This window comes from Poecilia latipinna, unplaced genomic scaffold (assembly GCF_001443285.1).
Source record: "Poecilia latipinna isolate Pla-1442-1.1 unplaced genomic scaffold, P_latipinna-1.0 Scaffold9, whole genome shotgun sequence".
In the NCBI taxonomy this organism is placed as follows: domain Eukaryota; kingdom Metazoa; phylum Chordata; class Actinopteri; order Cyprinodontiformes; family Poeciliidae; genus Poecilia; species Poecilia latipinna.
The window spans coordinates 543431-564790 of record NW_015112625.1 but is presented as its reverse complement, the minus strand read 5'-3'; the positions used below and the strand labels follow the sequence as shown (position 1 = coordinate 564790).

The following is a 21360-nucleotide window of genomic DNA, read 5'->3' as shown; positions in this document are numbered from 1 at the left end:
GATCAAAAGTAAATACATTATGTTTTTATTTCCCGTTAACCATTGTTGATTACATGAAATCCCAATAAAGTACATCATAGTTTGTGTTGGTAATGTGACAAAAGCTGCATTAAAGGCTTTTTTCATTTTCCAATCAAAGACTTTCGGCTAATATGAGGCTGATTCTGTTAAAAACCAAGTTTTTTCAGCAAAAGTACATTGTGTTTATGGATTTACTGTGCATGAAAGACACATTTCCTTTTGCACTCCACTACCATGCCGTTTGTATGTAAAAGTAAAAGTCACTAAGTCAGACAGTGAGCCTGAAAACAACACCTGCAACCCCACTTTAAACTTCAACACATGGTTTTTAGCCTTCTTGCGAGAAACAAAGAACCCATCGGATGTGTCACAAACCAACGGCTTCACACGGCCATAAAAAGGGACCATCTGGTTAATATTATAAAATCAATTCCTTCACAGGGAGTGAAAGATTCTGAAAATGTAAAAACTGTACAGTTATTAAATAAATGTTCACAAAATGCATAAACTGCTCTGTCTAGTTTAGAAGCTGTGCAAGTTTGCAAGCATAAAGGCAGTGTAAATAAGGGAAATTACTGATAAAGATTTCTATGGTTCACTTATTAATTTTGCATCCTAAAGGCTAAGAAAAAAGGGAAATAAGGAAAACCTCTTTTTTTACATTCTGTTATAGAACCACCTTTTTTCTATGATTCATAACCATATTGAGATATGATCCGCTTTCTGCAGGCCTCTCCTCACAGCCTGAGTCCGAGGTCCGGTGACCCTGCAGGTCGTAAGGGTGTGATCTCAGGTGAAGTATTGTCATCAGGCCCATGACCAGAGTACTTAACCCCTGATTGGCTAATTCATATCCCAGGTGTGGAGCTGGGTTATATGCTGTGTGTCCGTCACGGTGCTCAGCGTTTCCTCTCCAGCGGCCCAGTGAGCCTGTCTGAGACAGGACATGCTGTTAGGACATGGAGGGGGGAGCGGGTGAGTGGAGGAGGCGATTGAAACAGTAGAAAGTGAGGTGGGAGAACAGGGTGAAGGTTGGGGGGAGAAGAAGGGCCTGCTTGAGGTGGTCCTACAGTTCATGTTAATTATCAGTTCTTTCTGTGACCCCCATGTCAGCAGCAGCCCTAACTGGATCCTGCTTCTAACACCCCTCTGAGGGAGAAAAATCACATGGACGTGACATGTGCATGCAGAGCATAAGATGCTGGAGAACTTGATAGGCTTGGAGGTTTTACATGAAGTGCTAAAGAGAGTTGATAAAGGAACCCTGGCATCTGGCTGGCAGATACTAATATGATTTGTTTAATGTGGTAAAAAATTTTTTGCCATTTTTAACAGGTTCTTGCAAAATACTCTGAGAATGTAACTTAAATATTTTACGTTAACTGAGATATTTTACATTAATTCTGGTCAGCATCATGTAAGCTTTACATCCTGTATTAAATACTTGTTGTTCAGTGTTGTTATTCCATTTTAATTCCATTCACCACTGTTGTAATCTCAAGGCGCTTTGCAAGACAAAAAGATGCAATTCTGAAATGCATTAATCAAATTATTCAGATCAATCGTATAGATTCAGATGCAGAGGTCAAAATTAGATCCTGATGCCGAATTCAGTTTTTAATGCCAACTACTAAAAAAAAAAGATCCATCTTATGAACTCCGTCTGTTCGCACTGAGCATAAAGTTGGCAACAGTAGAAAACAACAACAAGAAAATGTAATCTCGATGCATCGTCAAATCCCGGATGTGATTTGAATGCAGAACCTCAGTTTCAGGACAACAAACAAAGATGCAATCAAGTCCAATTTAAATCCACTTACATGTAATCCAGTCAAATTCTTTATAATTTAATACAACCAGAATTTTTAAAAAATTAAAATACACAATTTAATTCAGTAAAGCATAAAATCATAAACTAATCTGAAGTAGCCAGCAGGTGCAGGATTTAAAACCATTTATATAATAGCAGTTGTTTTGCATTTTGTTATGAAAGAAAATTGTTAACTTAAGTCTCTTTTAATCTTGAATTTCTCTGTCCGTGTCATACAAGCCCTGTGATGGACCTTCGACCTGTCCAACGGTCCGATGACAGCTGTAGCACCATGACAGCTGGGAAAGGCCTCAACAACCCCCTTTGACCCTGAACAAGGTAATTTTTGCGGAAAACAACTGTCATGTTGTCAGATTGCTTTAACCTGCCCAAATATTAGCAGACTAATGTCCTTCTATGACCAGATTAACTTTTTTTTTTCCCCAGATAACTGAATTTTAAAAAGAAATCACCAACATGAGTGCAATTTGTGTGGCTTTCTCTTAGGAAATCCAAGTTCACATATAGATATTTTCAATTCTTCTCTTCACCTTCCAGTCCAACAACCTCTAAACAACGTTAGAAAGGAATGATTCAGCATTAAACTTAGTCACATCATCCAAAAGACTTTTGTTTTTCTGCAGAGGTAGAAGGTTTGGGGATTTGAGGGTGATGAATTCAAATATTCCTATAATAAACTTTAAGACACAAGTGGAAAAATTTAGTAGACTATAACTCGAGAGATTCTAAAATGTGCTGACGTCTGGTTATTGGGAAAAATACCCACTTCATAGATAAAACCAAACAAACCACACCAAAGATTTAAAACTCGCTCTGTTATTTATAACTGCTTTTAGGTAATGATGTTAATTTATGCAGGATGCAGCTGGGAAAACAGTCGCTGTGAAACTATTCAGCCAGATAATTACTGCTCTTATTGTTTTAGTTTATAAGTTGCTGCTGATGCTGCGTTAATGCAGAAGATTAATAGCTGTCATGGCTAAAGTTCCTGCACTCAGTGGATTTGTAGGAATGGGAAGCTCCTGTTGCAACAATGGGTTTTGCAGATTGTTTAGGTAAAGCCCCCCATGAACAGTGTCTTCCTGTGCACCTGTTAATTTGAGAAACAGAGATGTGGCAGTAAGCAAATGTCTTTATCCTTGGACAGAGCCAGGATAACTTTCTAAAACTTTGCCAATTCTTCTTTTCATTTCTTTGCAAAATCTTTTTAAAAAGTTTCTGTCCTGTGTTTTATGCTTTTTTTTTTAGAGTGACAATTTTATTTACTTTGGATGAGCATAAAGACCATGTTTCATATGGACTTTTTAGATCCAGATACTGACTCGACTCCACTGTATTAGATTTTGCCCGTTAGCTGTAACGCAGAGGTGCCAGCTTTGTGCCTCACTGAACTCCAGATTGATTTACACTTTCTGCACTCCTCTCTGACTCCTTTTTCCAAAAGAAGCCGGATCCTCCAGTTTGAGTTTCTTCCCCAGATAACGCCATGATTCTTCCTGACAGCTGAAGCGTCAACCCCTTGGCACTGACGGTAAATTTATGATCAGGCTCAGGATGCACAGGATAGCCCTGGGGAGAGAATACACAGTCGTTGCACAGCAGGGACAAGACTCTATTAATCTCAAAGATGTGTTAAGATCGCCACAGGATGATAAAGGTCGATTTTGATCTCACATGAAACTTAATTTGAAACCATTCTCTATTTGTAATCCTCTTTATTCATCGTCACTCCTTATTCATTGTCATCTTAATTGCATGCGAGTGTGTTTTTTTTGTTTTAGTAGGAAACTGAATAAGAAGCTGTGCTAGCAGTTGTTTACAGCAACATAGAAGGTAATAGTTCATTTTGACAAGACACAGATTTAAAATCCTCTCTCAAGAGAACTCTCTAATGTCGCTTGGCAAGCTCATAACATAAAATGCTTCATAAAAATGTGTGCACTTCTGAATAATTCAAACCTAAAACAAAATAATCCACTGCATTTACCATTTATGATGTAGTGTACATTCCAAAACGTTCAATACTTTTTGAGCAAGGGCAGAGGTTTTGAATGATTGTATCTGTATGTAAAATGTGTGCACTATCAGTAACTGTGTAAAAATAAGACATTTTTTATGTGTAGATTTCTAATTATCCAAGGTAAAATGTCTCAATGAGGCTAAAACTCTTAACACACAACAGAAAACAACAAATAGAAAATAATTAACTTACTTCTAAGATGTTGTTAATTAACTGCATCATCTGCATTTAAATATCATGCAGTGTTGTGAGGTTTATTGGGGCAAACATTAACTGACATTAATTTCTCTACCAACGTTGCTTCAAAATCTCCTTGACGAAATCCACGTCCCACAACTGGCAGTGCAGGCTCCCCGAAATATGCGAACAATAAGACCTTGCTGGGTTGTTACTCTAACATTTGTCTCAAAACATGTCAAAATGTTTCTTAGGAAAATAGATTGAAAAGTACAAAGATATTTCCATAATTCATAATTGATAACTCCTGGAACGATAACCGCAAGTTACTCCAAAAAAAAAAAACTAAATTAGGTGTGACTGGGACTGCTCAGAATCTCTCTCATTAAAGTGCTGTTAACATTTGATTCATTCAGAAACTTCCTCCTGGGGAACCCATGTTTGAGGCTCTCAGTCCACTTAAACAGCCTCTTCTTTCAAAAGCTGTTGCCCGATCTTGTTTTATTTCAATGCACAGGGTCATGGAGCTGCACAGAAGCAGGGATCCCTCACATTCCTGCCTGTGAAGTTTCCAATTGTAGCCCTTTAAGGTTGCAACAAATATGCCACAGGCAATACATCACCTTCTCAGAGGCTTTTATGTTTTTCTCTGATCTAAAATGAATGAGGCAAGTTTCTATTTATAATGTCCTATGCACACATTTCGCAAAGCTGTTTTGACACTGCAGATTCCTGTCTATATTTACCAGGACGTTGTGTTGGAAATTCATTTCTTATTGGTTTAAAAGCACCACAGAAGAAATTCACTGTCTTTTTTTCCCAAGAGAAAATATTTAGTGGCATAACTTAAGATTTCTAAGTTTGCCAAATATTCTTATACAATCCTGAAATGTACTGGGTGTCAGAATTTGTTAAAGTGCTTCTTAATAAGTAGTAGGAATGATGCCATGATTAATCCAGGATGTTAAGAATCTGTCTGACTAATTTTTAATCGTATAAAATAACAGTGCTGTTTTAGGCACTATAATAAATTATCTTAACTGTGCTTGAAACACAGTTATCTACATTTAAATAAATAGGAAAAATATGTCTTCACTGATTGAAATTGTATTTTTGTAGTTAAAGATCCATTGTGGAACCTTGGAAAACGTGTTTTACCGCAGCATCAAGTCAAAGACAACTCAACATAGAAAGTGTGAAAATCCTTGTGGGTTTTTTTGGTTTCCATTTGCTTTTTGATCATTTCCTTGTTGTTCTTTTATTTTCAAGAGATATTGCCACCTTTGGCAAGACACCTTTATTGTTAGAAAGGTGATGTAATATTAGTTTATTCCTTTGTGTTTAGTTTTTGGTTTGTTCTTGTGTTCTGTTCTGTGTTAGTTTAAATTCAGCTCCCTTTCTTCCGCCCTCCGTTTTCCTGCTTTCCTTCTGCCACATCTCCTCTGTAATTTCTCCATATTGTTCACTGTTAAAGAAATCTGTTTTTAGACACCGTCAATGTCTGCATTTTGGTCCTTCCCCTCCTACATCATGACAGAAGGTGAAAACCAATGGAAGTGGACTGTATCCATTTATATCTTTGCCTTTGACATCAGAGGTAATTCTTTCCATTTTCCCTCCATGTCAGCCAGCTCTTTGGTGTCCAAATATAACCTTAACAAAGATGTTGAAAGTCAGGCATGTTTGGCCAGTATCCTATGAATGAATTAATCATTGCAGCACTTTTCATAGACATAACATAACCATGAAAGTAAAAAAAATAAACATAAAGGACATAAAAAGATATGAAATCGCATGGAAAGTATCCATAAAGAATGAGTAATCTGTAATCTTTATAGCAAATGCCTGGTTAAAATATGCAAATGCAGCAGTTTTTAATTAATCCAATGTTTCATCTTTGGAGACAGGTTATTCCAGGCTTGGGCCCATAACCTTAAAGGCTGGAGTTCCCTTTGTACTCAGGTTTGTGTGGGGAATGACTAATAAGTTTGAGTTTGAGAAAGAGATCAGGAAAAAAAATAAAATACATAAAAGCTGAGCCTAATATCTATGCTTCAGCTAGACTGTTAGCTACTTTAAGTAATTATTCTTGAAACACTGATGAGTTTGGGTGTATGGATGTTTGGGTTTTTTATAGTTCTGTGAAAAAAACAACAACTTCTGTGTATCAAATGATACAGTGAGGCTGAGAGGAACAGTTCTCAGCATGGCCAGCCATAACATTGTGCCTTTGATGGAGAAGTCTCAGCAGAGTGCTGTGGCTGAAAATCAGTTTGAAAAGAATGAAAGCAAATAAAAATTCAACTCAGCCTTCTGTTGGATTTTAATAAAACTTCACAAAAGAACAGCGGCTTTACAAGTTTCTGAAAACTATGTTTTCTGTCCTTCTTATAAAAGGAAACTGGCCTTTGACACCCAGTTAATTACATTATTGGAAAAGAAGTGGAAATATTGTTAATTCATACAAAGAAAGATATGATTTATGCCATTTTTTAAACATGGCAACAACTTAGCTGCTCCTCTGAAGTACAATTGAAAAGTGAAACAGATTTCTTTTTAGACATTAAATAACACCGTAATGCAGCCATTTTGTTCAGATGTATTTAGTTATAGCACCTGTCATGAAATTTGAGGTGACTCTTTAATAGCTTCTGAATGCCTCAACGTATTTATTCCCAACACAAAGTCAGTGTGCGGCCGAGACCCATTCAAAACTAATATGCTTGTTGCAGTGTGGCAGCCAGTGTTGGATAGAGTTTCACATTCTATATATAAGTCTGTTGACTGTGTCCCCGCTGCTCTATTTAAATGCCAGAGTTCCACTGTCAAAACGGAGAGAAGGACGCAACAATATGATGGACCTTTTTGAGACCAGCACTTATCTTTTCAGCGATTTGCGTTACTTGGAGGAAGCGGATCATGGGTCTTTACAACACATAGACATCGCAGGGGTCTCTCCTCTGTACTCCAACAGCAATGACAGCCCGCTGTCCCCAGGCCAGGACAATGTCCCGTCGGAGACAGGGGGGGAAAGCAGCGGAGAGGAGCATGTGCTTGCCCCTCCGGGTCTCCAGTCACACTGCGAGGGCCAGTGCCTCATGTGGGCCTGCAAAATCTGCAAGAGAAAGTCGGCACCGACGGACAGACGCAAGGCCGCCACGCTCCGGGAGAGGAGAAGGCTGAAGAAGATCAACGAAGCTTTTGACGCGCTAAAGAAGAAGACCGTGGCCAATCCCAACCAGAGACTACCCAAGGTGGAGATTTTACGCAGCGCCATAAGTTACATTGAAAGGCTACAGGACCTGTTGCAGACTCTGGATGAGCAGGAGAAAATTCAAAACGGAACTTCCTTGAACACCAAAGAGCTTAATGTAAGCTTTTACTGATTCACTCTCCTCAGAGGAAATTCCTCCTGGCGTCCAGTTGATGTTCTAAATCTGTTCCAATGTGCGCCTGGGGGAACGAAATGACTTTCAAATGACATCAAAGTCCATACTTGAACTTTAAATGGATTTTTGCCCGTTTTGTTACTGTGTATAGTTTATTTATATGAGCATTTAGGAATTCCAGATTTGTAGGATGAGTAAAATCTTCCTGTCTTGCTTCAGCAGCTTGCCAGCGATGAGTATCAATGGAAGAAGTCCTCTGAGACCTGGCGGACCTCTGCTGATCATTCCAACGCAGTAATGAACCAGAGAGAAGGTACATCTGTCAGCAATTTCTTGCAATTAGCAGCTAACAAACAGAGTATTGCCACAACCGGCAATGTGCAGATTCTCATTTCTTTCAGGCTTGGCAAAGCTAACCGCTGTGACCACCTGCAGGCCAAAAGACAAAAGCAGATTTTGTTCAGAAGTGTCGTAAGGCAGTTTGAGCTGATGCAAACCCAATAATCAATAGTTTTCATACTTTCATCATTGAGCAGATGATGCTTCTTCACTTTTTGCAAGTGACACAAATTGTTTAGCGGAGTTGCATCATTGTTGCCTTTGCCATGAAGTGAATTTTTCTAGTTGAAAATATTGTCTGTCAGTGGGATTTGCAGGAGATATTGATCTGGACATTTAGACTTTCTTGTTTTCTTTACATTGATTTATATTCTTTCATGGCCACGAAAAAAATAAAACACTTAAATCTGACTTGTTCCTCCAGAAAGTTCCTCCTTCATGCTTCACACTTATTATCGATGCTGGTTCCTCTCACGAACCCATCGGCATTAATTATGATATTAAAGTCGGAAATGTCTTTGTTTTTAAATAGTGTTTAGTGGACCGAATCCTCCGTAGATTGGGATCACATTTGTGGACCTGCACCTCATGTTTTGTTTTGGTGCCAAGGTTTTTTGTCTAAGTTACATCTTACAAGAGCAGGTGAGGGTACAAGTGACACATTTTAAACTTCGCCATGTCTAACGTGCTATATTTTTAAGTTTTGTGGACAATGAACCACGTTCCACTGTTATAGCGTGGGCTCACACTGGTAGGATGTTTATGACTTTAAGTTGTTCAACATCTCAGATATTTGGTAAACCAATCTCGCTCTTGGTCATCCTCTGGTATGTTCATTTCTCTCTTTTTCTTATAACATACCTGAGATTTTTCACTTTGCTGTAGATAGACACAGATTTGTGATAATGTATTCACAGAAATCCCAATGCTTATGGGCCGAAAGGAAAAAGAGCTATGTCCTGCTCTGCTCTACTTATATAAATTAATATACATTTCATTAAACACTGTCTGCATCAAAATGTGTATTATGGGACTCATTTTCAATGTCTTTGGTCTAAATTTGGACAGAACATGTCAGCTAAAAGCTACTTTCACTGTAGTTTTTCTTGTCTAAATAATTCTATCAATAGAGGTTATGCATCCAGGACAATTACACAAATAGACGCACAATGTGCAGTGCTCCCAGTGTTGATCATGGTAAAGACAGAAGCAAAGAGTACATATAAATCAATTGTTCAACCATTGTGCAAATTAATTAGAAGTTAATGGTCCATGTTGAAGCGGTATTTATGCACGCTGATTGATTGACTTCACTGTCAAACAAGGTTTGGTTGACATTTTGTCTTTTGACAGCAAATGTCAACTTTTTGTACATCATACAAGCATATTACCCTGGCTTCCTATTTCTTCTGATTAAAAACATAAGTAACACACTTTTCTTTGCTTCCAGTGACCAGTGAGTCTTCTGCGTCCTCCAGCCTCCTGCGTCTGTCCTCAATTGTGGACAGCATCACAAATGATGAGAAACTCAACTTTTCCGCTGAATCCTCAGAAAACTGAAACAGTCTGAAGAGCTTTTTCTTGTTTTATTTAAAATTTCCAATGTTTTGCTTCTAATTTGTCTGGTTGTGATGCATCATTTTGGCTTTTTCTCACTTGAAACAGGAGGTCAAAAATTTGTACATATTTTATATTGACATGATTTATGAATGTATTTATTTTGCTTTCAAAGCTAAACAGATTGTTGAAACTTTGCATTTTATTTGAAAATTTGTACACATAGCTGACCAACAATAAATCACTTACTCTGTTGTGCGTTGTTTGTACAGTTTTTCAGACTTCAACTGCATGCTGACGGCTGCCCCGTTGATGTTTTGTCTTTCAAAAATTGATCAGATTTTTGAAAAACAAAGACATTCTTTGTTCATTTTACAATTTGCATCATGCCAGTATTTGTCACTTAGTTGCTTATAAGGAAAAGCAAACACAAGTAGTAAAAAAACTCAGCACTCACACCAGCGTTCATGGCTATTAGAAGTCCATAAAAACTGCCGAAACCGCTGTGGAGCGGTTCGCTGCCAGAGAGCTTGTCTTTGTTCACCAGCAGGCCTGATCCCACTGCAGTAATCTGAGTCTCCTCCAAACACTGCGTGCCTCCACGCTCCTCCCCTATCACATGTTGGGAACACGGAAACTTGGGCTCCAAGCACGAGTGCAAACCCCAGTGGGTTAATACAGTTATTTTAGCCGTTTGGTCTTAATTCATCATCGCTTGAGTCTTCGTCACATGACAAAGCGCTTACATGAAATGCGTGGCTCAATGCCAGTGGCTTGGAAATCCAATCGGTCCTGTTTGTCATGTATTTACGTGACAGAGAAGGGGACGGGGTTTGATGCTTGATGTCGTGTTGCACGATGGCTCGCTCTGATCTCTGCAGACGACTCACCGTGCTCGTTGACCTTTGGGACTCAGGCAGATAAAGCCTCATGCAGAATGTCACAGCTGCTCACCAGGTTTAAGGACAGAAGACCAAGCAATAGCATCGACTCGGTAAAGAAAATAGCTAGGTAGAACATGAAGAAATGTTACTCCGGGTTTCAGTTTACAGGAAGTTTCTTCAAACAGTGCTTACATTTGAAGGTTATTTCCTCTGTAGAGATCTGTGTATGCTGAGTAACTGCTTGAGGATGTTACAGACTCTCACCAAGACTTTTTAGAGAGTCATTTGGAACAGTTAATGTGAAATTTTGATTTTTTTTTTTCTACTTGTAAAAAGTGACTTTAACTCAACGAATTACACTCCTATAAATATGTTTGGCTCAGTTGTCTGCAGAAGAAGCAGCAGATTAAGGTAATAGCAGGGATGCCACCCAATCCCAAATAGTTGGAGCTCAACAACCAACTACTATTCATAAAAATACCAGCAGAAAGATGTAAAACGCTGCACATATCCACTTTACTAATGCTTATAATAATTTCTTATAGAACAATAAAAAGGTATAAATAGATTATTATTGGCATTTTCTATCAAAAACAACGTGTATGATTGAATATCTGAACGACACAATAATATTTATTTAGCGTATTTGTACCCAAATCTGACAGGGATGTGAACAAATTTAGGCTTAAATTTCTCTTTCGTTTAATTTCCACCTAAAATGAACAGACTGTCAGCCTGAGCTGCGCCGCTTCGGGTAATTGTACCGCTGACAGCTCGTAAGGATACAATGCGGATATTTCTCACAATGTGCCAAAACGTTTGGCCAGCCCTGTTCTCTGGGAACCGCTCACACCTAAGAAAACACGCAGGACTATCAGCCCCTGAACTGCAGAGTTTGTCCGAGGGGCCACAGCTGAAGAAGACATCGGCCCTGCCGCAGCTTGTTTAGATGCTCAGAGGATCAAAGGCGGCTTTAGAGGCTGAGAACGACATCGTCAATGAGAAAACCTGCCTAATTGAGCCCCGGAGGTTGATTGGCGCAGCACATGGCGCACTTTTTGGATGCGGACAGGGAGATTATACTGGCGCGCTGTGATGTGATCTCCGTCCCAGACTGGTCTCTTGGGAACTTTCTGGGGTTGCTTTTCTGTTGTTCTCAAGGGTCAAAGGCAGAGTTAAGTGAGGGGCAGGGGGTGTTGTTTTAGTCCCACCTCCTCCACGTCTGATAACCCTGTTTATCGTTATCGCAGCATATTTTTTTTTCAGAATGAGTACAAAAACATAAAGAAAAATTAAAAAAAAATTAATTAAAATTTGTATTAATCTGCTGTTATATTTAAATATTATTTTTCTGCATATTTATGAATTAAGGAGCTTAATGCCTGTTGAAAAGCAGAGTGAAATATCAAAAAAAAAAATCTCTCAGGATTATTTTTCACTCAGTATGAAGCAAAAGAAATGGAAAAAAAGAAAACTGACAAAATAACATTTTGAGTGGCAACACCATTTGTTTGGCAGTGAGCAGAGAGAAGTGTGCTGCCAAACCCTGCAAATCTGAACGCTTCTCATGGCAAGATGTTGAAGGAAAGTTCGGGCAACTCGGAGCGCTCAGCTTCCAGGTTTGATCCCCCACCTCATCCCCCTGTTATAGCATCCCACCTTTCATCAGCTCTGACTTTTAAAACACTGCCTTCACAGACTAATGACAATTATATGGTGTCATCAGCAACACACAAATCCCAGCGAGGTCAGACAGGAGAAAGGCCGGCCATGGTTTCCTGTGCTTTGTCTAAGTGCAGATATGAAAAGGAATTAGACAGTAAGGTGTCTAATTCCTAAATAAATTCACTTTTTTACACACCTTTTTATTTACTCTGTTATGTAAATTGCAGTATGTTTGACAATGACCACATTAAGTTAAGCAGAATCTTTCAACAAATAAAATAAAAAGTACAGAATCCAAGTGCAAACCTTGAATTGAGATGCCAAGATTTCCAACCAAAAACAGCTCTGCGTTTAAAGCCTGTTAAGCTGTTGGTCGTCCACTTGAATAAAAACGATTGCACCGTCATGGCCATCTGTTCGGTGCTGTAATGTGGTGCTTAACCTGCGTCATTACCTTTTAACGGTTAAAATTTGGTCCACGGAGCTGAGGTACACAGCGGTGTCATTAGTTTTAATGAGCTTTGGCAAACAGGGGTCAGCGGTCTCTTGCAGCACCTTAAATGATGAGATTTGGCATTTAGACGGTTTGCCACTGTTTTGTGAATTAGCTGGGGCTTGAAATGTTACACCTTCCCTTGCAGCTGGGCTGCATCTGCAACGCTGTGGTCTCCACGGTAACGACTGGCCAGCATACTGCTGGAAGAGGTCGCCCTGCTTTGCTGCACACTTTGGCCGAACAGATCGAGCCCTCGGTTGTTTTGTTAGCAAAGTGTAGCTGTAAGGTACAACATGGGGCTACTTACAGATTAGCTAAATCAAATGAAGCCAAAAGACTCTTGAGAAAAAAAGCAGATGGAGTTTGAAACACCTTGGAAAGCTGCATGCCCAGCGTTCATCGTGAAAATGGGGATGAGTGGGAAACACCAGTAGGTGCAGATGTGGGAAACTCTGCAGGGTACTGGGGGGTGAGGTGGTGGTAGGGATGAGGCAGGGAGGGAACTGAACAAACTCCAGCCTGCCTTCTGGCTGGGCCAATGGGCCATGGTAATTAGATCTGACCAATGTAGGCCCTGGGCTTTAGCCTAGGGGCATATAAGGGGGGTCTGGGGCAACAGACCCCTCATATCACTCAGAGGTCTCCTCTCTTTCACCCAGCAACTTTATCCTCCTTCGTTCTATCCTGACGCCTTTTCTCTACCAAGCCATGGACGTCTTCTCCCCGTCCCAGCTCTACTACGACAGAGCTTGTGCTTCCTCTCCAGACAGCCTGGAGTTTGGCACCAGCATGGAGCTCACGGGCTCCGAGGAGGACGAGCACGTCCGCGTGCCCGGTGCCCCTCACCAGCCCGGACATTGCCTCCAGTGGGCCTGCAAGGCCTGCAAACGCAAATCCAGCTTTGTGGACCGCCGGCGGGCCGCCACCATGCGGGAGCGCCGACGGCTGAAGAAAGTGAACCATGCTTTTGAGGCTTTGAGGCGCTGCACCTCGGCCAACCCCAGCCAGCGCCTGCCCAAGGTGGAGATCCTGCGCAACGCCATCCAGTACATTGAGAGCCTGCAGGAACTGCTGCGGGAGCAGGTGGAGAGCTTTTACAGCCTACCTGGAGAGAGCAGCTCCGAGCCAGGCAGCCCACTGTCCAGCTGCTCTGACAGCATGGTAAGACCACTTGCCAGTATGTTTATTGGGTTTACTTGTGGCTATAAAACCAATTCAGTTAAGAACAAGCAGTGCATGATAATTATGGTGCTGCAGCAGATTTGCAAGATTTCATTATCCAGATTGCTTAGAAACCTACCACCTGAATTTCTAGGAGTTTTCTTTTTTCAGGTTGTAGTGTTATAATGCAACACCTATTCTACAGCCTTTGCTCTGACCTCGTTGAGTTTCCATTATCCATTCTTTTCAATTCTTTTAACACTTAGTCTGACCATGTATCAGATTATTAAAAATAACCCAGTGGACTAATGGCTTTCCCACCACCAAACACTTTATGGCCCCAATAAACCCAACTAAATCCACCTTACTTTAGTCTGGCAGTAGAACTCGGGCGCTTTCCCCCGCATTCCATCCTGACTGCATGTATCTGCACCACTGCCAGGATTTTCTGCAGATTTACTCGGAGAAAGTGTCATCTTGCACAAACCGGTGTTGCTTCCACTGATGCAATCGATTCGCCACGCTCCAGGCTGGGCAAGGGAGGGGGAGTGCGCCCGGGCCACTTTGACTTCAAGGTGGACATGAAATAAAGAAGCCCCAATAATGCTGGAGTTTAGGATTTATTAGCCCGTCCAGAATATGATAAAGGACACTGGCTGTTTTTGTACTTTCTTGGCCTGGTCCTGCTCAGGATTCCTGTATGCAACCATACATGATGTCAGCTTGTTTTGAGAGATATTTGTTGGGTCAATTTGATTTCTTGTGTTCTCACAGGCGGGAAGCAACAGTCCAGTGTGGCAACACCTGAATGCAAACTACCGTAATGGCTTTTCGTTTGCAAAGAATGGTAAGACCGTATTATTAATTGTTCAACTAATTAAAACAGAGGACATTGTTTATTTAAATGTAGCATAGGAATGATTTTTACTTTATTATAAAGGGTAGCTGTTTCTCTTGAAACCTGCTAAAATGACCTCTTAGTTAAGGCGTAAGTGAGTAACGTTTGTGTCGTTTTTTGTCTTTTTCAGACGGTATGGATGACAAAGCCCTCGGCGCCTCCAGTTTGGAGTGTCTGTCCAGCATCGTGGACCGCCTGTCTTCAGCAGAGTCCGGCTGTGGACCGGCCTCTCTGAGGGACCTGCCCACCTTCTCGCCCGGCAGCTCTGAGTCCCAGCCCTGCACGCCAGAGAGCCCGGGCTCCAGGCCCGTCTACCACGTCCTGTGAAGGGAAACCCACGCTTCGATGTGGATAGATTGCCGCGGGGGCACGACAGTTTCTTCAGACGCCAGCTGCTCTTGTGACAAAGTGATAGTAAGAAGTTTTTTGTGCAAAGCGGATAAGGACAGCAAAGTCTGAGGAGCCGTGGCAAATATCTTTCATTTTTTACATGAGATTTTGTAAATATGTAATATAACGCCAATTTATTCTACATGAGCTATAATACCCAATGTGACATATTTAATGTAATGATGCATTATTCAGTTTTAAAATATTTAAAATGTTATGTTTTTTTCAGTCCATGTTGTTGTGTTTATTAAACTTTATGTTTAAACGTTCTGAGGGCTTTAAGTTTTCTATGGCTTATGTATTATTCACGTTCAGCAGAGTTTTCAGAAAGGCAGAAGCACATTTATAGTTTTCATCTTTATATTTGTGTGATTATTACTCCCCATTTAGTCTGTTTGCAATTGTGTTTTCCAGTTTTCATTAAAGAAAATCTAAAATGCTCAATTAGAATAACAGATTCCTTTGAGTTCCAATGAATTTTGGTGCTGTGGCAAAATTGACAGAGTTAAACACAGAGTTTGTCCGTGATAGTCTCGCCTCTCTGCGGCTAACAAGGCTTCAGGATCACATTTGAGGTCAGCTGACATCATTTGTTATTTTGTGCTGCTGTGATCACTCATGTGGCCTTTCGTTCGTGGATTATCTTAAAATCTATGTACTCATTCCAGAAAAATAAGAAAAATGCCCCTTGCAATGTAATCAAGGAAACAAATGGAAGTATCTCACTAGTTTTAAGGTGCTGGTGTGGTTTTCTACACTCTGTGTACCTGTTTGCTCACTCTAACCAAATGTGAGCCATCATTAGCGCCCCTCATTATACCACCAGCACTAGTGTGGAGAACAGATGGCCTCTGATGGTACTTATCGGGTGACTTAGGGAGGGGGTGGTCAGGTCTTATTGGGCTCCAAGTAAGCTATGTGTGTGTGTGTGTGTGTGTGTGTGTGTGTGTGTGTGTTTTTAATGCACCACTGGTAAATTTAAAAATAAAACTTTTGGTTCCCTAAATGTGCTTTTTGCTACTTTTCATTTTCTGATCTGATATTAAAAAACAAGCAGACTAGAGATTTAAGTTACTTGAAGAAATGAAAGAATTAATATATAATCTGATATATAATAGTAAGTCTGACTTGACTACATTGATCATAATACTAACAACAATAATGATCAAGTAATGAATTTACAACTTTCTTGATGCTTATTTCCATCACTTGTAAAAATGTATAAAATAATAATAAAGTAAAACCTACATTTAATGGCAGAAGTATAATCTAAAAAGGAATTAATATAACTTTCATTAAACATTCTTTTTTCTGCAAAATGTATCTTATTTATATATCATCTACCTTAGTTTTTTTGTTGTTATTCACAAAAAATAGTGGATGACAACATTTTGAAAGATGGTTAAGAGAAAGGCATATTCATAACCCATGAATTATTTATAATTCATGGGTTATGAATTAAATCCTCCTTTGCACACGAATCAATTCAAAATTAAAAGTGCTTTAGTAAGGAATTGTTGTGCCTTAAAATAAATTTAAAAAAAAAAGTAAGTAGTGGATATTTCCTCCATTGAATAAATGTACATACACTTAAGAGTGATTGGTTTTTTTATGTTTTAAACTGCAGATTTTGATTTTGAATTTTACATGCTTACCAGAGTCCCAATGTACAGCGGTAGTGCACACGCATTAAACTCCAGTCCTACTGAGCCGGTGTCCTGCAACCTCTCTGCTTCAGCACACCTGACTCCAATATTAGCTCATTCGCAGAGCTTTGTGGAGCCTGACTGCGTGCTACTGAGGAAGTTTGGCCATTTAATTCAAATGTGTAGGACAAGGGACACAGCCAAAGAGTTGCAGGTCACTGCCTTGAGGAACGCAGTTTTAAATCACTGCTTAAAATGTCTCTCTGCGTCAAAACACATGTATTACTTAATTAGGTAATTTGCGGGATTCTGCGAAACGTGAGTGCATAAGGAAGTAATTCAGTCATATCATTCAGGTTGGTTGAAGCAAAAAGCAAGATGGATGACATACAGTTAAGTCCATGCTTGTTTCTACTATTTTTTAATTATCTTTTGGAATGAGCTCCAAGTCTGTGAGGTTAACATGCTTCCTCGGCACGACTCTCATCCTTAGTTCTGCCCACAGATCCTCTATTAAATTTAAATCAGAGCTTTGACTGGGCCACCAAAAACGTTAACATTACTTTCAGTCAGAAGAAATATATTATATAAAATCAAAATCTGCCAGAAGTGTGAACTATTTTAGATTTAACTGATTCTGATTCATGTAGAAATGTCTCAGAGTGTCTGGAGCCAGTTTGTATTTTACGTTTCTTTGGATTTTATTGTATTGCTCCCATAGTTATTCAACCAGGAATAAGGGAAATAAGAGCCAAGGGAGGCAGCCAAGGCTAACTAACAGCCTTATGACAGGAAGAACCTACAATCAAAACTTCTTCAAAAAAATGAAATGAGAAAAAGTTGTTTAACCCAGATCTTAGTTTTTTATGAAAGTGCAAAGTGCAGGACAAATATCAGGTAAGAAAGCAGGGAATATAGATATATTTTATCCAGATGAGGGAACAGAAACAAATTCACTCCGTCACTTTTCTTTGTCTTAACTTTGAATTCTCATGCTTCTCAGGGGAGATTGCTGCAAAACAATGGATCATGTATCTCTGCATGTCTGCAGCTCTCTTCCTCGTTTTTAGCAACTGGCAATACATCTTCTGCTGCATTTGACTGCATTATGTTTTAATTTGGATTGAAAGGACTGTTGGATCTGGATCTGTCTTCATGGGCTGGTTTGATTTGTTTATGCAGTTTATTTCTAATGACATAAATAAGAGCTGAGTTATTTACACTGACAGAATGGGCTCGTTAACAGCAGATCTGCTGATGAAATCGTTCAAATAAAAAAACTTGATAATTTAATACAGAGTATTTTAAAATTGCACTCGACATGTTCAGAAAGCTTCTGTGATGCTGTTTTATATTTTGGCGATTACAGTTGTCAGTTTGATTTTACAGAATTCTTTCATCTGTGAAACCAGAACCGGAGTTGTATTTAAGCTCTGCAAATCCACTTCTGCCTCTGAGCCAGACAGGCTTTTATTCCTCTATTATCAAATGCAGATTTCTGTTCTCTATTTGCACCAAGATACTCGGAGAGTAGCAGCGCCTGAAGGCGAACACAATCAGTGCAACGGGCTCCCTCGCTGCTGACGTGTTGCTATGAAACATTCCAACAGGGGCCTGTATTACAATAACCTCCACACATGTATGCAGCCCCACAGAGTCAGCTCCAGTCCAGCAGAGTTGCTAGAAATGAAAACTTTGATATAACAAAGAGAAACTTTTGTCACTTCTCAGTCATTGCTGATTGATATGAGAGTGGAAAAACAGCAAGGAGTGAAAGCTGTCAGCTGTAGTTCTCGGTCACACCACAAGGGTGAGGTGTTTCATGTACGTCACACATCAACGTGACGTACGTGAGTTTAATCTGTCCTGAGGCGGATTGAGAAAGGAGCTGCAAAGCCTGACCAGAAGACAGCAACTTTAAAACCAGGTGCTTACATTAAGAATTTAATCAAACTTCCTCTCTTAGACAGGATTATCAAATCCGGACGGAAGAGACAACAAAGCAGCACACTGTCCACGAGAACATATATTTATTTATACAAATATAGTATGTATAACAATTGCATATCAACAGTTTGTATTTTTTTGTGTGTGTCATCTTTACGATACAGGACTATCATCCTTCAAAGTGTAAATCAATTATGAAAAAGTACCTGTGTTTTAAAGATACAAAAATGATATTTCACTTCTTTTTCGTATTTTTGGAGAGTGATTCAGGGACAAATACGTTTGAGTCCAACATAGAATATCACCATAGGTACCGCATTGTTTTTGGGGAATGCTCTGAATTATATGTGTTATTCAAAATGGTGTCTAATCTGCGATATTTTATAGTTCTGGTCAGAAGCTTGCTTACAGTCACCATGTGCTTTAATGTCATCATTTTTGCCTGTTTTCTTTTTCAGGGTTGATTGATCAAAAAAGATGCAACTTCAAGCAAATTTAAACACATGAATTGAGTTTAAAAGAATTGATGTTTTGAGAGGGTCACTCAAAGTGTGATGTTAGCCTCCTATATTCGTGGCTAAGCAAATTTTGATATGATCTTTGTCCAATTGAACTTGTTCATAAACTCAAAGATCCTGGAACACCAGTGTCACTACACACAGAGAAACAAGTTTAAAAATGTAAGTGTTTCAACCACAAAAGATGCTATTGTTTTATAATTCTGGCTAAATGAATCATTAAAAGCTCAAATTTAACCAGATTCTCGCCAGTGGTGAGTGTATGTAAACTTCTGACCATAACACACACACAAAAAATCATTCCTATGGCCTTTTAACTTTTTTTTTACATGACCTAGATTCTTTTATCATTCAAAATATGTTCAGAAAGTGATGTTTTTAAAAGTCTGGGATTAATTTTGGAATAAAATGTAGGACAGAAAATCCAGAGCCAAACTCACATGGCCAGGGAATCAAAGAAAGGAGTGTCAACAACAGAAAAGAGACAAAATATAAAACTTTAAAACGGAAAAGACAAAAGTCTGACAAAAAAAGGGAGCAGTTGGCAGCAAAGGAGGGAACAGAAGTAAAGACGGGCCTAATGGGAAGGTTATCACTGTCATGTTGTAGATCCGATACGTTACTGTTGAAAAAAAAAATAATTTTTAAGAGGCAGTAAATTAAATCCCAAGCCTTCCATTCATGATTGTTAAAAAGGGAAAAACACAGATTTATTCTCTATTCAACAAGACATTTTTAAATAATCCGTATGTTTAAGAAAGAATATATATGAAATGATAAAACTTTAAATCTAGTGTAATATACAATATTCTGAAAAATAAACATAATTCTAGCATACTCTATGCAATTGGATGACATTCTGTTAGTCTGTCGGGAACAGAAGTTTGATATATCTCTTTTATATATTTTCTAGATAAATTTCAGGGGAGATTATTGATTTGAAGGTTTTTTTTCTTATAAATATCGCACAGTAATTTTACATTTCTCTTCAAACGGTGCAGTGGATTTGAATTCGGAAGCTGCCTTACAGTAAATGCAACTCTGTTTGCTTTACTGCGATCTCAATCACTCATTAACTCTGCGCGCGTATTTAGTCACGAACTGAACCAAACAATGTGTTTTATTGCTAAAACTACAAGATATAAAATCTGTTCTTGCTACAGTATAGAAGGTAAAAAACAGTTTATCGAAAAACGGAACGAGAAATCATTCATGTGGGACACAAGCACCAGAATTGAGGATTTGATCGAAACACCACGGTACAAATGAGATCTATGGCAAAAATGGCTGAAGCTCTACTGCATATTAGATGGAGCGGTTAAAAATGAGCAACTGGGGAAAAAAGAAAGCAACAAATGCAAAAAAGAAGGGGAGATTTAAAAATCCACAATTGGGGAACAGAAAACTATAAAAGGGAGTACAAAGTTAAACCGGACAACTTTCAGCATGTTCGTCAAAGCACCAGTTTCACACCAAATTCTCTCTTTGCTCAGTAATCGGTGGTTCACTGGAAGGGAGAAAGAGGAAGTCAGGAGAGCGTTTTTGCTGATTTCCTCCACTGCAAAGAGATTCCTTTGGGATCCTAAGCGCATGTAGGCGATCTGTGAGATCCGCCCTGCAGGGCTTTTACTTCTTCTTCTTCTGGAACAACCTGTGGGTCACAAAGCAGACGGAAAAAGACAAGCTGAGAGCCACGACTTCACATTCACCCAGAGTCCTCTCTAACCTTTCCCCTCCAGAGCATGCAAAATTAAGCTGCACTCAGGTGGCATCAGCTTGGCAGCTGGAGCAAAATTCTGTGGTCGATAAAACAAGATCTCTTTTCAGATAACTGCAACTCCTCAGCAAAGGCATGTTACAAGCTCCCAGATACCTTCCAACACAGGCAATGTGCCAAGTTTAAGCCAACTGATGTTCAGGGATTACAGAAAGGCCACAGAGAACCTGGATGCTTGCCTGTCGCCAACTTGTCATACAAACACTTGAAAAGTTGGAGATGTGTTTCCTATGAGAAACTGACATTTAAAGCTCCATCCTACAAGAATCTGGTGGATACAAAATGTCCTCAAATGGGCATAAATAATGTAATACAGATAAAACAAAACAAAAAACTGTTTTGTGAGTAGAGTCCAATCAAAACAAGATTTTACCATTCGACTTGAATTTAACGCGCCATTTCAACCAAAGGTTTGTAATGCGCTTCCTAACCATTTTTTTATTTGTAAGTATTGATTTTATTTTTTAGCCATTTAGCCAAGAATCTGTAGAACCATCTGTCTCTGCTAATGACATCTTCAATACATTTTTGATCCCAGGCTTAGTTTATGGACTGAACAGATAGAAACAGTTACCAATATACATTTTGAACTGTTCGTTTTATTTTTGAACCATTTTTTATGGTTCAAAAATACATTTTTAATT

At 39.3% G+C, this 21360-nt stretch overlaps 3 protein-coding genes across 5 annotated transcripts in view; 2 read left to right on the top strand and 1 right to left on the bottom strand.

The window, feature by feature from the left end:
• Window positions 1-6822: 6822 nt before the first annotated feature.
• On the top strand, window positions 6823-9591 carry myf6 (myogenic factor 6). Of its 2 annotated transcripts, none has more exons than XM_015028958.1 (3): window positions 6823-7420; window positions 7658-7751; window positions 9228-9591. In XM_015028958.1, exons 1-3 carry the CDS (start codon window positions 6902-6904, stop codon window positions 9335-9337), a joined length of 723 nt encoding a protein of 240 aa, XP_014884444.1. In that variant the 5' UTR covers window positions 6823-6901; the 3' UTR covers window positions 9338-9591. The 2 variants fall into 2 exon arrangements, with proteins under 2 accessions (XP_014884444.1, XP_014884451.1); XM_015028965.1 differs by having other exon boundaries at window positions 6826-7420; window positions 7661-7751.
• A 3430-nt stretch (window positions 9592-13021) lies between these two features.
• Window positions 13022-15747, top strand: myf5 (myogenic factor 5). Its single transcript, XM_015028633.1, has 3 exons — window positions 13022-13540; window positions 14315-14387; window positions 14569-15747. Exons 1-3 carry the CDS (start codon window positions 13088-13090, stop codon window positions 14763-14765), a joined length of 723 nt encoding a protein of 240 aa, XP_014884119.1. The 5' UTR covers window positions 13022-13087; the 3' UTR covers window positions 14766-15747.
• Window positions 15748-18866: 3119 nt separating this feature from the next.
• Window positions 18867-21360, bottom strand: part of lin7a (lin-7 homolog A (C. elegans)) — a 37141-nt gene continuing 34647 nt past the window's right edge. For both annotated transcript variants that reach the window (XM_015028926.1, XM_015028934.1), the window contains exon 6: window positions 18867-20590. In XM_015028926.1, coding sequence (XP_014884412.1) covers window positions 20566-20590 — 25 coding nt within the window. In that variant the 3' untranslated portion in view covers window positions 18867-20565. The remainder of the gene's footprint in view (window positions 20591-21360) is intronic.

Coding starts and splice junctions, on each gene's coding strand:
- myf6 (XM_015028958.1), top strand. CDS start 6,902: ATGATGGACCTTTTTGAGACCAGCACTTATCTTTTCAGCGATTTGCGT. Junction 7,421..7,657: donor TGAACACCAAAGAGCTTAAT/GTAAGCTTTTAC, acceptor GTCTTGCTTCAG/CAGCTTGCCAGCGATGAGTA. Junction 7,752..9,227: donor AGTAATGAACCAGAGAGAAG/GTACATCTGTCA, acceptor CTTTGCTTCCAG/TGACCAGTGAGTCTTCTGCG.
- myf5 (XM_015028633.1), top strand. CDS start 13,088: ATGGACGTCTTCTCCCCGTCCCAGCTCTACTACGACAGAGCTTGTGCT. Junction 13,541..14,314: donor CCAGCTGCTCTGACAGCATG/GTAAGACCACTT, acceptor GTGTTCTCACAG/GCGGGAAGCAACAGTCCAGT. Junction 14,388..14,568: donor CTTTTCGTTTGCAAAGAATG/GTAAGACCGTAT, acceptor TGTCTTTTTCAG/ACGGTATGGATGACAAAGCC.